Source organism: Lactuca sativa, chromosome 7 (assembly GCF_002870075.4).
Source record: "Lactuca sativa cultivar Salinas chromosome 7, Lsat_Salinas_v11, whole genome shotgun sequence".
Lineage (NCBI taxonomy): Eukaryota > Viridiplantae > Streptophyta > Magnoliopsida > Asterales > Asteraceae > Lactuca > Lactuca sativa.
The window spans coordinates 38,342,155-38,355,081 of record NC_056629.2 but is presented as its reverse complement, the minus strand read 5'-3'; the positions used below and the strand labels follow the sequence as shown (position 1 = coordinate 38,355,081).

Sequence of the window (12,927 nt, the reverse complement as noted above, 5' to 3'; positions counted from 1 at the left end):
TCTTTTATAAATGTTCCAAAAAATTACATTATGTTATATAAAAGTATTATTTTATAAAATATTTAATGTTTAAATATTTATATTAAATTTTTATTTTAATAAACCTGTGTAATACACGGGTCTCACACCTAGTTCCTAATAAATAACAATCATTTTGCCACATGTTACTCTCTCATTAACTTGGACACATGTCATTTTTTGGTATTTTTAATTAAATGTTTATACCATTTGTTATTTTCTTATTTTTTTTTTTATCTTTTTTTAATTAACACATCATATTTACAGCTCAATTAATAATTACCTTAATTGAAAATAACTAATAAATTACAATATTAGTACTCATATAGTATTTAATATGTTTCTTTTTAAATTTAAATTTTAAATTTTAAATTTCAAATCTAAAATTTCAAATTTAAATAAATTTTTGTTTAAACTTTTATATTTAATTTTTATTATATCAAACCCGTATAACATACGGGTATGACACCTATGGCACAGAGGAGTTTCTAGCTTTTAACTTTTAATAAAACGCTCTAATTTAAACAAAAAGTTTCGTTTGACAGTACAAACGTTTAGCTTTTAGTTTTAACAAAACGCTCCGATTCTAAAAGCTACTTCATGTAGCGTTTAACAAAACTTTCTTAAGCTTTTGAAATCAATTTCCATAATTACCCTTAAAAATATATTTATATATTTATTTATTTTTAATCAGTTGTCCTTTTATGTAATTTTATATATTTCAAAAGCTTCCAGCTACTTTTGCCAAACATTCATATTCATATAACAAATAAAAGCTACAACTTCCCACTACCAGCTAACCGCTACTTTTGACAAACACGCCCTAATATTCTAATAAATAATAAATAAATTAGTAATATAAATAGTAAAGAAAAACTATGGATTGGAATTCAATCTTGAGCTTTTGATCGAGGCGGTTTTGTACGGTCGCGATAGAAGATGCTGGACCCCTATTCCTTTGCTTACTGCAGAATGGAGAAAGATATATAAATCCAAACTCATTCCCACCTCCCTTCCTTTGTTTTCTTGGTTACAACAGTTTCAGTTAAAACCACGCTCATCTTCTTCTTTTTCTTCTACTTTTTTTCATCATTCTTCTGTTTGACCCTTTCTTGTTCTTCACTAAATTCTATTTCTCATCAATTTTGGATCGAATTTCGTTTGTTTCTTCTTGAATTTAATCCTAGCGGTGCACGGAAATCGCACGGATATATGAAACCGCTCTTGTTTTCAGTTTCACCAACAAAATAAATATTCGCATATCTCAGCCTTTTTTAATATACACATTTTTTTTTCTTTATAATCCTCGAATATATTCTTTCTTTATTTATTTGTTGGGAATTCTTTATTTTTTTGATTTAATTGTGCATGGTTATCTTTTTAGCATTCCCTTCTTTTTCCCCCAACGATTTTTCATGGAGTAGAGTTTTAGAATGATTTTTATTGTTTCTTTAATTGATTACATTATTTTATCTTGATTAGTAATTCGTTTATTATATACAAAACAATTCTCTCATATAAAACAATTTCCCCTTTCTTTTCTGGGATTTGTTTATCGTTTTAGGTTATTTTTACTAGTCATTGATTTGGTGTTTGGTGTTTTGTTAGTCTTGATTAGGTTGAATCCTTCCCGTTTATTTTAATTTTGTTCTTCAATTTCACCATTGTTCCTAGAAGATTGAACAATTTGGGGAACTGGGGTTTCTTTCTCAATTCGTAATATCATCTGGATATGTTCCAATTATCAACAATTTTAGAGTATCAATCAGGTTAGGGTTCTTCTTATTGATTCTATGCATGTTTACAATTTCTTAATTGTCTTTTCTCAATCTCTGACATAAGAAGTATATGCATTTTTGTCTCCTTATAGAAGTAGATCTATACATGCCGCCCTAATAGTTTCTTAATTATTATATTGCAATAATCCTAATTAGATCTTAGAGTTTATGATTTTGTTTGTTAGTAGCATTCGTACATCAATCAAAGAAATGTCATATAATAGGTGCAAGATTTATTCCGAGGATCATAAAACATGTTTATGTTGCCTTATTATTATATATATAATAATAATCATTATCGAATGCCTCCTTCATACTTCTTGGATTCTTTGATTAAAATGGTCTATATCTATATACAATATGGTTTTGTGGGCTTATTGAAGAACTTTTTTAATGATCTTCAAATTATGATTATGATTTTCTGATTATTTAGGATCAAAATAATTAGATTTGGAGAAGTAGATAGAGAGTTGCAGTAGGAAAATTCATTATTGGGATAAATGTAAAATTTCCTAACTATCTCTAACTTTAAGCATGTGATCATCAATCTCTAATTACCTCATTTTGATTCTTCAAGTTGTAATTTCAATCTGAAAATGTACATTCAATGTAGAGATATGGAATAAGATTATGAAGATATCAAAGGTTGGCTTTGTTTTAATCAAGTGTAGTTATAACCATGTCGGATATAGGGATGTGTAACGTTTTCAAGGGCAAATCAGTCATATAACAATAACACACTACCTCATTGAAGAGTCACTATTATAAGTTAGGACTTAATGGAGAAAGTCTTATAAGTTTTTTCTATATGTTATCAGGGACATATGAAGCCACCATCATAATCTGATAAAGTTGTATGCTATGGAAACCATTGTGAATGAAGAAATAGACACAAATATTATTAGTCAATGTGAGACAGTGAAAGTCAAACGTCTCCTTAGACGTACAAGTTCACCAAGATATCAACTCTCTGAAACAAGCACTGAACCACAGATTTCTCATAATAAGCAAATGAAGGTTACTTTCTTTTGTTTTATAAACTTTTCTTTATATTCTGATCAAGTTTTATACATAATACTTTCATGGACTCCTCCATGATTATATCATTAATTGATGTTTGATATTTTGAAGAAGCAAACAGTTTTCGAATCTTATTTGAATATTATTTTTGTAGGATCGATCTTCTAAAAACACCCCAAAAGATGATCAGAGTCTTGAGTCATCAGGTAGCCCTCGGAATCAAAAGGTAGGAAGCCAATTGTTGTAATTATATTTATAGCATCCTACTTTCATTTCTTTTTATTACAGCATTGTACTTTGAAAAATCTACTTAATTATTATAGCAATTTCATCCAAATATAAAGCAATATAATTTGTGACATTATATTTTGTTTTGTTAATGCAGATAACAGCTAGATGGGATCCCTCTGAGGCTTGTAGGCCTGATGTAGATGATGCTCCAATTTTTTATCCAACTACTGAGGTAATATTTTATTTGAATTTATATTTTTCTTTTTTCAAAAACCTTGTATTGCAATTGGTTTGCATCGGACTAAAACCGGAACTGATGTTGACATGACAATAATTGCAATTTTTTTTTTGTTTTGTCCTTCCCAAAAAAGATGAGATAGTGACTCACTCTCGATCTCTCGTTTGTGTAAAAAGACGAAAATGCCCTTATCATCGAAAACAGACCTAGAAAAGCTTCTCTGGTCCCTTTTTGTCATTTCCCGTGTAACAAATGCACGGCCGGTACCAAATGGGACTGGACAAGCTTTTCTTGGGCTTTTTTTGATGATGAGGGCATTTACGTCTTTTTACACAAACGAGAGATTGAGAGAGAGTCACTATCTCATCTTTTTTGGGAAGGACAAAACAAAAAACAAAAAAAAAATTGCAATTTTTGTCATGTTGACATCAGTTCCAGTTCTAGTCCAATGCACACATTATTTTGAATTTTTTTCATTGATTAGGAGTTTGAAGATACAATTGGTTACATATCAAAAATAAGACCTGTAGCAGAAGCATATGGCATATGCAGAATCGTACCTCCTTCTTCATGGAAACCTCCCTGCCCTTTAATGGAAAAGAAGTTTTGGGAAGAAGCAAGATTTTCCACACGAATCCAACAAGTTGACTTGCTTCAAAATCGGGAGCCCATGAAGAAAAAAAGAGGGAGAAAAAGAAGAAGAAAAACATACACAAGAAGATGTCCTAATCCTTCAGAAGGAGGAGGCTCAGAGTCAAACACTTCTTCAGACAGTGATGACAAATTCGGGTTTCGATCCGGATCCGATTTCACATTCAAAGAGTTTGAAGAGTTTGCAAAGAAGTTCAAGGAGCATTATTTCGGAATGAAGGAAACACAGGGACTGGAACCGTCAATTGAAGAAATCGAGGGTGAATATTGGAGAATAATCGAACAGCCGACTGATGAGGTGGAGGTGTATTACGGGGCGGACCTTGAAACGGGTGTTTTCGAGAGCGGTTTCCCGAAAATTTTAGAAAATAATGAATCGGATCGATACGTGAAATCCGGTTGGAATTTGAATAATTTTCCAAGATTAGCGGGGTCCGTTTTATCTTTTGAAGGATGTGATATTTCGGGTGTTTTAGTACCTTGGTTATATGTTGGCATGTGCTTTTCCTCTTTTTGTTGGGTAAGCTTCAACTTTTAAAATTTTACATTACATTTTTGGTCCCTGAGTATAGCTGGTTTTTTCAACTTTAACCCCAAAACAGTTTTGTCCTCATTCTAGATTTTCAATCCATGCTCCAAGTAAAATGACAATTTTTTGGACCAAAAATTGAAACAACCAGCTATACTCAGGGACCAAAAATAGTCATTTTACTTGGAGATGGGACCAAAGATGTTACAAGAACCTCAAATAAGGACCAAAAATGTAATTTACTCTTTATTTGTTTTTTGGAAAAAAGCATGTTGAAGATCACCACCTATATTCGGTAAACTATATGCATTGGGGCGACCCGAAAATGTGGTATGGAGTACCCGGAAGCCATGCGAATGCCTTGGAAGATGCGATGAGGAAGCATCTACCTGATTTATTCAAGGAACAACCAGATTTACTCCATCAACTTGTAAGTTTATTTATTTATTTATTTATTAAGTAGTGTCTGGATATAATGAAAAAAGGATTTAATCTGAACAGGTTACTCAATTGAGTCCTAAAGTTTTGAAGTCTGAAGGGGTCCCGGTTTATCGAGCTTCTCAGTGTTGTGGGGAGTTTATTGTTACTTTTCCAAGGGCATATCATGCGGGATTCAATTGTGGTTTTAACTGTGCGGAGGCTGTCAATGTGGCGCCTGTTGATTGGCTGGAACATGGACAAGGTGCAGTGGAGGTGTACAGTCAGCAAAGACGTAAAACATCAATATCTCATGACAAGTTGTTATTAGCAGCAGCTACAGAAGGGATTAGGGCTTTATTTGAAGTTTCATTTTTGAATAAACAAACTTCTGAAAATTTATATTGGAAACGTGTTTGTGGGAAGAATGGGATACTCACCAATGCTATCAAGGTAAATTAAAAAAAAAAAATACTTTTTTTTTGTTGAAAAATTGTTGTTTTTTAATGTTCTTTTAATATAATAATAATTTCAGGGGAGAGTTGAAATGGAGATGAAAAGGATCGAGCACCTCCAAACTAGTTTTCAGTTTCAAAAAATGGAAGATGATTTTGATACAACTAATGAAAAAGAATGCTATCTATGTTTTTACGACTTGCACATGTCAGCAGCCACCTGTACATGCTTGCCAGATGGATTCACGTGTCTAAAACATGCAAATCTTTTATGTTCTTGTGATCCCAAACAACGTGTGGTTTATCTCCGTTATACCCTCGATGAGTTGACCACACTGGTGAATTCACTTGAGGGTGACTCAGATGCCCTACAAAAATGGGCATCTGAGAAGTTTCAGTTGGATCCCGAGAGGGCGTTTTTGGAAGACCATAAATGTGTGTCTTCAGTTCCTGTAAAGGAAGAAGCTCTTGCTCTTCAATCTGATCCAAAGCAAGAAACTTTTGATATGTGTGTGAATCAAGAGATGAAAGTGGGACATGGGTGCTCGATAGATTTGAATCTTGATAACATTGGTTCAACAAAAGTGGAGAAGAATAATGATGAATTTGATGATATTAAGGTTGAAGTTGTAAGCATTGGATCAGTAGCTTTTGGGAAACTATGGTGCAATAATCAGGCAATATTTCCGAAAGGTGGTGTAACATCATATAATATGATATAGCAGCTTACTTTCATTTCTTTGTATTAAAGCATTGTACTTGTTCTAATTTTGTTGCATTTAACCATGTAATTTGGTAGTATTTTTTATATATGATGTTTTAACTGTAAATTTACATTTTCAGGATACCAAAGCCGAGTAAAATACTTGAGTTTTCTTAATCCTCGGGCAACGAGTAGCTACATTTCAGAAATTCATGATGGTGGGCTTATCGGTCCTCTTTTTAAGGTATCCAAAATTCCAAATTTGACCTTATAATGGCATAATTAGTTTCTTCTTATGATTATTATTAACATGAAATTAAAAATTCAGGTTTTTTTAGAAGAATGTCCAAATGAGAGCTTTATGGAGGTGTCAGCAGATAAATGCTGGGAATTAGTGCTACAGAGGCTAAATCAAGAAATCTTGAAAAACAGTGAGTTGGCATCAGGTGACGTGAGGCTGCCACCTGGCGTTAATGGGCTTGAAATGTTCGGGTTATCTTCTCCAGCCATTATTCAGGTACCACTTATGCTCCCTCCTATAAACAATATATATATATATATATATATATATATATATATATATATATATATATATATATATATATATATATATATACTTTCCTCTTTGTTGATTGGTGCTGACAAGGATATATTTAACAGGCAATTGAGGGTCTTGATGTGGAGCATAGGTGTGTTGAGTATTGGAAGAATAAATTCAACTCAAATGGTAGAGAAGAATAGATGCTGATTTTGATGAGGTTGACCTTGACCATTGACTTGTTAGGATAATTCTTTCAATAGAAAAATCTTAGATCATATCCAAGTAGAGAAAGAAATTCAACTTATAGGTTTTCTTGTTTTAGAACAGTTGCTAGCAGCATTAGCATACATCTCTTTCATTTTCTCATTCATGAAACAAAATTTGAATAAAAGTAAAAGAAAAAGGTACTTGGAAATTTACATATGGGATTCTTACAAGTATTCTCTTTGTTTTATTTTATGTCCCACCTAAAATCTTGCCCCTCTTTTTTTTTTTTCGTTATATTTTGTTGATATTGTTTTCCCATATGAAGCTTTAATGATTATAGTAATATGTTACTAGTTTAGGTTGTTCAAATAACAACTTATATGTATCAATGGTTTGATCATTGAACTTTATTTCCATTACTATAATCATTTAATTGTAAAGAATGCTAAAAATTATTCAGATTCAAGCTGAGAAAAAATATTCAATTTTCAAAAATCGTTGTGGAGTGAAGAGGTTAGTTGTGATAATTTGATTCAAGTTCCTAGCCTATGGATGATTTGTAAGTAACATATTTTTTAAGGAGGCTCACATGAAGGAGTCATTATTCGAGTGCATAGTTTCTTATTGCAAGCTTGCAACTAGATTAAAAAGTTCAATGTTAGTTGGGCGGTTTTGCTTTAATATCCACTGGTTATATGAATTTGAAAGTTATATTTGTAAAAGGTAAAAAAAGGTTTTGGTATTTTAAGCCAGATACTATATAAAAATGTGAAGTAGTAACCAACAAACAAATAAAATATGTTTTTTTTTTTATGGGATATTTATTAAACTAACTATTATAAATGATGTGTTTAACAAAAATAACCAAGTTTTGTTTATATTTTACAAAAATGCTCATTTTGTCCTAAATGGGTCAATTCAGACTTGTATGTGAAATCTTAGGTGACAACACTTTCACCAAAATCACTAATCTTCAACGAAGGCTTCAAAAGAGACCAAAACCAGAATTATTTATTGGATTTCAGACTCATTTTAGTAAAGAAAATGAAGTGTTTTAGAATTGTTAGATTTTAGTAACAAACCGATTTTGGCACCACTAATTACGGAACACGCCATTTTGGAGTATGATTCCATATTCTAGATTTGGTCATTTCAGAGTGAGATATCTATTGTTTTGTGGTTGTGGTAAATCTAAGTCTACACTTCAAAAGCTACATTTTTTTTAAAGATCATTCCGGAGTAGATAACCAAATATATTACAACATATAAGCAAATACACTGTATGCAACATAAATAAAAAATAATACATACTAATAAAACATATAACATAAAAAATCAGGAAATATTTTATATACATATAACCAAATACATTATAATATGCAACATAAACCCTAAAGCATAAACCATAACAAAATACAATACATACCCTAACATTCTTTAAAACTAAAACATAAACCGTAACTAAAATTCAATATCTTGTGTAGGCGCACTTGGCCTACATGTATTTGGTTAATTGTGACCTAAATATCGGGTACCTTATGCCTTTCTCAAGAGATGCTTGGACTGCTATGTAGCTTTGGTAGACGTAGACATATTAAGCATCCTAAATAAAAAAAAGTAAGCTCTTTGATATGTCGATTTTTTTAGATTCATTCCTGTTGGCGACTTTTTAGATTCATTCTTTGAGTATTCTTAACCTTTTTTAACATAGAAAACTACAAATATATGTTAATTTTGAGTACGGTACTAAAAAATGTATTTTGGGTGCACATAATAGATACGAAACACGTATTCTGGTCCAGAATACTACGAACCATTCCGGAAAGGTGGATGTTTTGTTTCGCGCTTATATAGACAAATCTCAAAAAATTTCCAATAACAAAAGTAAATTACGATATAAGATTGTTATACGTTGTCATTTTGATGAATAAGCGATTAATCCAAACATGTCTGGAAGTAGGGCTACCAAAATTTTTCTGAGAGTGGAGATGATATTGTTAATGAAAATGAAATCAATATTAAATAAGTTTCGAATGACTATGTTGCAGTAGTCCGAAACAACTCATTCGAAACTAACTTTATGTTAACTTAAGAACTTTATGTCATGTCTTATCATTCCGGAACAATACGGAACGAATCCAATTTTTAATATCATATTCTAGAATACATTTATGTCAAATCTCATCAATTCCAGAACAAACATTATAACTTTGGAATTTCGTGTTCCCGAACAAGTTAATGAGATAATATTGTCATTTTTCTGTTAAATATGTCAATTACACCGGTTAATTTAATCAATATCCCGCTTTTTAACTTTGCTAAAATAGAGATCATATCAAACTTTAAATTTCCATGTAGAAAAAATCAAAACCAAAAATGTTCAATCAAAGTTCAAAGGGTTTTCCTACAAATCCTATTGTCTTTTAGCACATCGAATAGCCAATAAGAATACCCTGCCCCTTATCAAGTTCTTCTACGAATCCGATTGTCTCTTAGCTATGATGATGATGCCATTTGTAGTAAAAGGGACCCTATCCATCATCCATCACCAAATCCATATTTGGCGCTCCCACACCTTCCATTTGAAAATCATCCTCTTCTCAGTTCTCAAATGGCCAGATACTACTCGGAAGCTCATATCTGCCAGTGCTTGAGTCGGTTATCAACTTGCCGGCGTAATTCTCCGATCACAATCTACGGCAGTAGAGTTAAAACTGGACAAGAGTTTGTTAAAGGAGTTTTGGATCTCTCTTGTGGATTCATCCACTTCGGTTTGAAATCCGGTGACGTTGTAGCCATCTCTGCGTTCAACAGGTTCCTTATTCTGCTTCAATTACTCTGTTTTTCTTACAAGTAATTAGACTTAGATTGTTTTGTACTTGATGCTGTTGCTCCTCCCGTCCAAAAAGCCCAGTACGATTTCAGAACTTCAAACATTGTGGTTTCTTAATTTAACATTGACACGAATGCTTTTAATTTCTAAGTTTCAATTCGTAGCTTAACCTAAACAATCATTATCGTTCTGTGTCTGGATTTACATTGTTTTCTTGCTTGTGATATAAGTTTCTAGTTCTGCACAAATGTTAATGTTGCAAATTCTGTGAACATCCCAAATGGGATTCAGAATCAGAAGAGTACACTCGTAACAGTTCCAACTGATTATATGTGATTCGACATTCAAAACTAAATCCTGTCTACGAACAACACTATCTGTATATAATTGTCATCCATGGTTTTTGCTTTTCAAGTAGTCATTGTAGCAATTTATTGTTTTCAATTTCCACATAAATGCTTACATTACATACTCATAAATTCATAATTGTTTCAGCGATCTATATCTGGAGTGGTTATTGGCTATCACATTTGTTGGGGCAATAGCTGCAACCCTCAACTACCGATGGGTAAGTAAATATCAGTGGACTCCATGAGTTATTTGATTAATTGACATAACATAAGTCTCATCTTGCTACACCATTGCAAACCTTATGTGTTCATAGTCTTTTTTACACATTATTAGAGCTTGGAGGAGGCTCTATTTGCTATGGAAGATGTGAAGCCAATCATGTTGATCACTGACAACGAGTATAACACTAACTGGCATTCAGATTTTCAAGCTCATTATGTTCCTTCTCTAAAATGGCATGTTCTCATGGATACCCATAACAGATACATCTCTACAGGGAACAACAGTATGTAACTTATAAAATAACACCTCAACATATAGCAACTTCAGATAATTATGTCATTAAAATCAATTTACATGCTATTGTGTTTTTATTGACAGTATTAACTACCAATATGCTTAAGATGCCTTCTCCAAAACCCCAATCATTCAACTACACTTCAACTTGTAATGGAGTAGCAATCGTGTGCTTCACTTCAGGTACTCACATATAGTCATAGTGAATGATCCATTTTACTTTCTCAAAACAACAGATGGAGTCTTATCACTTATGTTTTTTAATTTTGTTATGAAAGCAGATAAATGAATAAATATATTTTTTTTGTTTTGTGTTTGTAGGGACTACAGGAAGGCCAAAGGGTGTCATGTTAAGTCATTCAGCTTTGATTATACAATCTCTTGCCAAAATTGCTGTTATTGGTTACACTGAGGATGATGTATGCAAGTTTTCATCTTTTTTTTTTCTTTCAATTTCTTGCTTTTAACCTTAAAAATTTCAAGTCTCTTGATCTTGATATAACAGGTGTACTTACATACTGCTCCACTAGGACACGTGGGTGGACTATCATCAGCTCTAGCCATGCTTATGGTAGGAGGATGCCATGTCATGATGCCAAAATTTGAAGCTGAGTCAGCTCTTGAAGCTATTGAAAAGCATCATGTCACTTCCTTCATAACAGTTCCTGCAATTATGTCTGATATGATTTCTTTCATCAGGTATTTTTTTAACAAATACATATACAAACTGCATTTCCATTAATAAGTAGTCTTTCTGTATTCATTCTCCATGACCTTATATCAGATTTTCAGGGAGAAAGATACATGTAAAGAGTTGATAATGGTGAAGAAGATTCTGAATGGTGGTGGAAGCCTTTCAGCCAATCTAATTAAAGAAGCAACAAACGTTTTCTCTACAGCTGTGCTTTTCTCAGCTTATGGTTGGTTGATATTTACTTTCAATTTTCTTTTGATGTATGAGGAGGGCATTTATGTCTTTTTCTTTTTGAAGGGATGACTGAGGGTTGTTCGTCTCTAACTTTCATGACACTTAATGATCCTACAAAGCAAATAACAAGTGAACAAGAAGAAGGTGTTTGTGTTGGAAAGGCTGCACCACATGTTGAGTTGAAGATTAGCACAGAGGATTCAGATTCAGGCCATGTTGGACAGATTCTAACAAGGGGGCCCCACTTAATGATCGGATACTGGGGGGACCGGGACCACCATATTCCAATGAAATCTAGGTGGCATGAAACTGGTGATATAGGGAGAATAGATGATGATGGTAACTTATGGCTTATTGGACGCATGAAAGGGCGTATCAAAAGTGGAGGTGAAAACATCTATCCTGAAGAGGTATCAATATAGGCAATCTACTTTTTTTTTTTTTTTTTTTTTAAATATATATACACCTGACAAGTTTGTTATTATTATTATTTTTTTTTGTTAAAATGTAGGTAGAAAGTGTGATGTTAAAACATTCTGGGATTTCTGGAATTGCAGTGATTGGAATTCCTGATTCCCGTTTGAGTGAAAAGCTGGTTGCTTGCATCCAATTAAACCAAAACTGGACATGGACAGATTCAGATTCAGATTCACCTTCACAGACACTACAATGCATCTCCACTCAAACGCTCCATCAATTTTGTAGAACAAATAATTTGACAGGGTATTTTTTATTTTAATTGCAAAATATAACTACTTTTTTCACCATTTTATTAATTTAGGTTGTTCTGTTTTTTCAGGTTTAAAGTTCCTAAAATGTTTATAAGATGGAACAAGAAGTTCCCAATGACAACAAGTGGGAAATTGAGAAGAGATGAACTCAAAGCACAAGTTATGCTTCACTTAAACTTACTCTCAAGCAGTCTATAAGATAGTTTGTTCAGATTTATAAAAAAAAAGTTGACAAGAAAGCATTTTTGTGCATAAGCTACTTAAGTTGATAGTTGCTCATTGAGTCATGGTTTGACTGAGTAAGACTCAACCAATGTATCACATGAAAATTGGTGTTATATTGTTTGATATTGAAGTTTCATGTGTCATTTAAGAGCTCTTCAAGTCTGAGTTTAGAAATATCTAGTTCTACTATAGGACACTTAAACATATGATTTTTAAGGGCTGGCATATTTCTTATCTTTTTTGTGCTTATATACATTTCTATGATAAGGGTTACTGGCTTATTATTAGTATTTGTAATTCAGTTTGTTGAATTTGTTAATTTTGAAGTTAAGGGAGCACCCAAAATAAAGAAATGTGAGATTAAAGTCCTTTCCATATTCAAGAGAAAATCATGAGAAGACTTCCTGTTAAATCAATGGTTCGGTTTAGAAGCATGTCCATGGCATTTTAAGTTGGGGTGTGTATATGCATAAGGTGCTTGTGGTTGTTTGTTGTGTTTAGGGATTATTGCTATTTTATAGAATTATTTAACCTATTTGCTACATTTTGTCACTA

At 32.5% G+C, this 12,927-nt stretch overlaps 2 protein-coding genes across 2 annotated transcripts; both read left to right on the top strand.

Annotated features, from left to right (window-relative positions):
- Nucleotides 1-947: 947 nt before the first annotated feature.
- LOC111880630 (lysine-specific demethylase JMJ18) lies at nucleotides 948-7,000 on the top strand. Its single transcript, XM_023877051.3, has 11 exons — nucleotides 948-1,787; nucleotides 2,615-2,813; nucleotides 2,971-3,042; nucleotides 3,202-3,279; nucleotides 3,770-4,456; nucleotides 4,734-4,895; nucleotides 4,967-5,335; nucleotides 5,418-6,030; nucleotides 6,181-6,284; nucleotides 6,369-6,557; nucleotides 6,701-7,000. The coding sequence occupies exons 2-11, from the start codon at nucleotides 2,658-2,660 to the stop codon at nucleotides 6,779-6,781; spliced, it is 2,511 nt and encodes an 836-aa protein (XP_023732819.1). The 5' UTR covers nucleotides 948-1,787; nucleotides 2,615-2,657; the 3' UTR covers nucleotides 6,782-7,000.
- A 2,264-nt stretch (nucleotides 7,001-9,264) lies between these two features.
- On the top strand, nucleotides 9,265-12,606 carry LOC111880685 (2-succinylbenzoate--CoA ligase, chloroplastic/peroxisomal). Its single transcript, XM_023877102.3, has 10 exons — nucleotides 9,265-9,602; nucleotides 10,117-10,189; nucleotides 10,306-10,477; nucleotides 10,573-10,671; nucleotides 10,810-10,907; nucleotides 10,994-11,187; nucleotides 11,281-11,408; nucleotides 11,480-11,826; nucleotides 11,928-12,139; nucleotides 12,216-12,606. The coding sequence occupies exons 1-10, from the start codon at nucleotides 9,400-9,402 to the stop codon at nucleotides 12,343-12,345; spliced, it is 1,656 nt and encodes a 551-aa protein (XP_023732870.1). The 5' UTR covers nucleotides 9,265-9,399; the 3' UTR covers nucleotides 12,346-12,606.
- Nucleotides 12,607-12,927: the final 321 nt, after the last annotated feature.